The following is a 3,794-nucleotide window of genomic DNA, read 5'->3' as shown; positions in this document are numbered from 1 at the left end:
GGTTTCACCAGTCCTCAGTCAAATCGTCCAACCCATGCTAGCATGGAAAGCGGACGTTAAACGATGATGATGATGATATATATATATATATATATATATATATGTATGTATATATATATACACACACACACACATATATATCTATATATGTGTGTGCTTGTGTATGCATATATAAGATTACATGCATAATACGTACATATATACACACATGTATATATACATACATGTATATGTACATATACATGTATACATATATGTATATATATATATATATATGTATGATTCTCAACAATATAATGCAGTAAACCAGTGTAACGTGGATGAAACAATACCCATAAGAGGTTTATATATCCTCGTAGTGACATCATTACCAGCGTTGCCTACTGGCATTTGTGCCGGTGGCATGTTAGAAAATCATTCAAGCGAGGTCGTTGCCAGTGCCGCTGGACTGGCTCCTGTGCAAGTGGCATGTAAAAAACACCATTTGAGCGTGGCTGTTGCCAGTACCGTGTGACTGACCCTTGTGCTGGTGGCATGTAAAAGTACACACTACGCTCTCGGAGCGGTTGGCATTAGGAAGGGCATCCAGATATAGAAACTCTGCCAGATCAGATTGGAGCCTGGTGCAGCTATGCGGTTCACTTCAGTCAAATCGTCCAACCCATGCTAGCATAGAAAGCGGACATTAAACAATGATGATGATATATATGTGTATCTATGTATGTATATATATTTTATTAATGTATAGCAGAAGTTACAGAGTAACTCAAGGTCTGAGTTTTGTGCATTGAGTGGGTATGTACGTATGTATGTATGTATGTATGTATGTATGTATGTATGTATGTATGTATGTATGTAGGTAGGTGGATAGCTAGGTAGCTAGGTAGGTAGGTAGGTATTTTCTGATGAGGATAACATGATTTCAACTCCTGGAAATATCCATCTATAATGCTATTGGTTTTTATTCCATTACAGATATTATGATGCCAGTTGTAGCTCATTCGAAACAACTGCTAAGATAAGACTATTACATCATTCCTTTTTTTTATATGCAAATATACAATCCATGTAGATACACTCACTACACCTACTTGTGTTTATTTGCTTCTTTTGTTCAGTACCCGTTTGACGAAGAGTGTTCTTATAACCAACTTTCTACACTGGACTCAACTACCCTGAATGAAGGAACAGGAACTTAAACTTTCATTTACCTGAACATCGCTTGGTGAATATCTTTACCATGTTTTCTTTAGCATTCTTTGAAACTCTCCCTTATTATTCTCTCTCTCCCTCTCTCTCTCTTTGTCTTTACATACATATATGTCTGTCTGTTTGTATGTATGTGTGTATGGATGTATGTATGTATGCATTAAGGCATAAAGTTAAGATATTTACTTGAGTTAAAGGCTACAGCATTATAGGTAACATCTGGTAAGACTATATTATAAAATATATTTACAATGTATATTTACAGGTGTCTATTATAATATAATGATGAATTATTACTAATAAAACAGCTGTTAACCTCTACAACTATTATGATAATGAAGCAAAACTACAAAAAAGATCTGAAAGCAAAATACACGAGGGCTGAAAAAGCAACATGCAATTTAATGTTGCAAAATTTCAAATTCTCTGCCATCGTCTTATAAAGTATGTAATCAGAATACACAGGACCAGGGAGTATTACAATCTCACTCTAAAACTCAGTGCATGATCTGGGAATCCACAACAAGAAAGATGCTTCGTCGAGTGGCTGGTTGGATTTGGGGATCTTTCAGAGAAAGAACAAAACGGGTACCAGATTTTTTCTATGAGAAAAACTTTTTTCCCTTGTCATCTGAACTGCTGCTCTCAATTACGATTGCTACAAAGCGTCAAACTAACAGTGAGGTTAGACACAGTCCAATGCTGTTCCAGTGGAAGAGATAAGCTGATGAGAGTTACTGGGTGATAGTAAAAGAACTAATATGTATTGATATGCATATACACATATATACATATGTACACACATACAAACATACATACATATTTTCATGCATGCATGCATACATACACTTTGACGAATCTACAGCTACTCTATCCAGATTACATGATCAGGTTTATACTTGTAATTATCGGGGCACTGGGATATGTAACATACGGCCTAAATACCAATCTTAAGAAATTAGGCTTCTCAAAACTAGAAAGGAGAAAGCTGATTTGAAGACTACAGATCCAATCCATCACTGAAACAGTAAAAATCTGTAAAACTTTCCAGGAGTTTATCATTTAAGTATTGGGTTATACCATAAATAATGCGTTTTCTTTATACTTCTTTTATTTTTCATGATTAAGATGAACAAAGTTCTTCTTTAATCTAGAATATACTCTCCTTCATTTCCTACAATGCTCTTCCATCTATCTGATAGACTTGCAAGGCCCCTCTTCTAAAATTCATTTGTCCATGACGAAAAATACTTCTCCAATACTGTTCTGATCTCGTCTACAGAATTCATAATTTTTCTGTCCAAATGATTTTGAAGACTGCGGAAAAAATATCCAGCGAATATGGTGGGTGGGGCATCGTTTCCCATTCAAATTGCTCCAACCTTTGGAATGTTATCCTCACCATGGCCCATCATTATTCTGGTGGAGGAACACCTTTCGTCTTGGAAGGGTGTAAGCTAAAGACGACGTTGGATGAATTTGAAGTCAGAGCATGAAGACAGATGAAATGTGACTAAGCATTTTGCCTGGTGTCTTAACGATTCTGATAGCTCACTGCCTTACGTAACCAATAAAATATTAGACAACATTCTATCAAATTACCATTGACCATCTGTAATCATTTATTTATCTCCATCTACTAATTAACATTCCACAATTTTAAAAAATGGAAGAACAAATTAGATCAGCCTACAATTTACCTCTAGGTCAACATTAATAATCTTTGTCCTTGTTGATCTATTTATCTACTTTCAAGTATATCAAAAGTCCAATATTTGAAGTTCCTTCATTTTTCGACAGGTTATGGATAGCATTATCGTTTTGGCTTCCCTTTGAATTCTTATTCTTACAATTCTGTTCATCTTTTAAATTTTAAATTTCCTGTTTCTTTTCAGCTATAATAGTTTCCCAAAGTTTTCTGTCCTTGGCATTAATTCCCTAGTTTTTGAAGTCGGGGTTATATTTCTTCATAATGGATTTTGAGACTTCTTTGAATCTCCTCTATTCTCCATCTCTGTTACGTTTGTCTTGCTTAATCTGAGAGCAGATTTCCTTAGGCGAACATTCATCTTTCATTCGAACAGACGACATTGATGATTCTTGATGATGAATGCTTCAATGCTTGTTGTTTTTGTTTTATTCTGTGCGCTTTTTTTGTTCTGTTTCCCCAGCTGCTATTCATATTCCAAAGACACGGTTGATGAAACTTTTAGATGGTGGTTCACTCTCCATCAGTATATTGTCCAGGCAACCCATGTCTAGTGGATGCTGGTTATCCCACTGTTCTTTAAACTAACATTAAAGATATAACAATCATGGAAACCTTTTGCTTTGGGACATCAAAAAACTTCCAGTATATTTCAGACGATTGCATCTCACGACCAAGAGGGGTATTGGACAAGATGTCCCTTCCAAGATACAGAATGGGGTCCACTTTTACCAGAGATGCCTTGACATGATCAATCAATTGCTCTGTCTAGTTTGTCTCATTTGGAGAATTTTGGTAAATGTTGTGAGTCTTTTTAAAGTTGGTCATTAGTCCAAGTTTCCTGTAAGCAATGTTGCAAGCATTCAGGACCTGTTGG

The 3,794-nt window shown here is 35.7% G+C and overlaps 1 protein-coding gene across 7 annotated transcripts in view; it reads right to left on the bottom strand.

The window, feature by feature from the left end:
* LOC128250447 (uncharacterized) overlaps positions 1-3,794 on the bottom strand; it is a 13,926-nt gene that overhangs the window by 7,440 nt on the left and 2,692 nt on the right. The window contains exon 1 of one of the 7 annotated variants that reach the window (XM_052975478.1): positions 1,212-1,455. The exons of 5 other annotated variants lie outside the window; for them this stretch is intronic. In XM_052975478.1, coding sequence (XP_052831438.1) covers positions 1,212-1,242 — 31 coding nt within the window. In that variant the 5' untranslated portion in view covers positions 1,243-1,455. Of the gene's footprint in view, positions 1-1,211; positions 1,456-3,794 lie in introns of those variants that run through there. One more of the 7 variants, XM_052975471.1, reaches the window with a different exon arrangement.

This window comes from Octopus bimaculoides, chromosome 21 (assembly GCF_001194135.2).
Source record: "Octopus bimaculoides isolate UCB-OBI-ISO-001 chromosome 21, ASM119413v2, whole genome shotgun sequence".
In the NCBI taxonomy this organism is placed as follows: Eukaryota; Metazoa; Mollusca; class Cephalopoda; order Octopoda; family Octopodidae; genus Octopus; species Octopus bimaculoides.
This window is presented reverse-complemented; position numbering and strand designations above follow the sequence as displayed.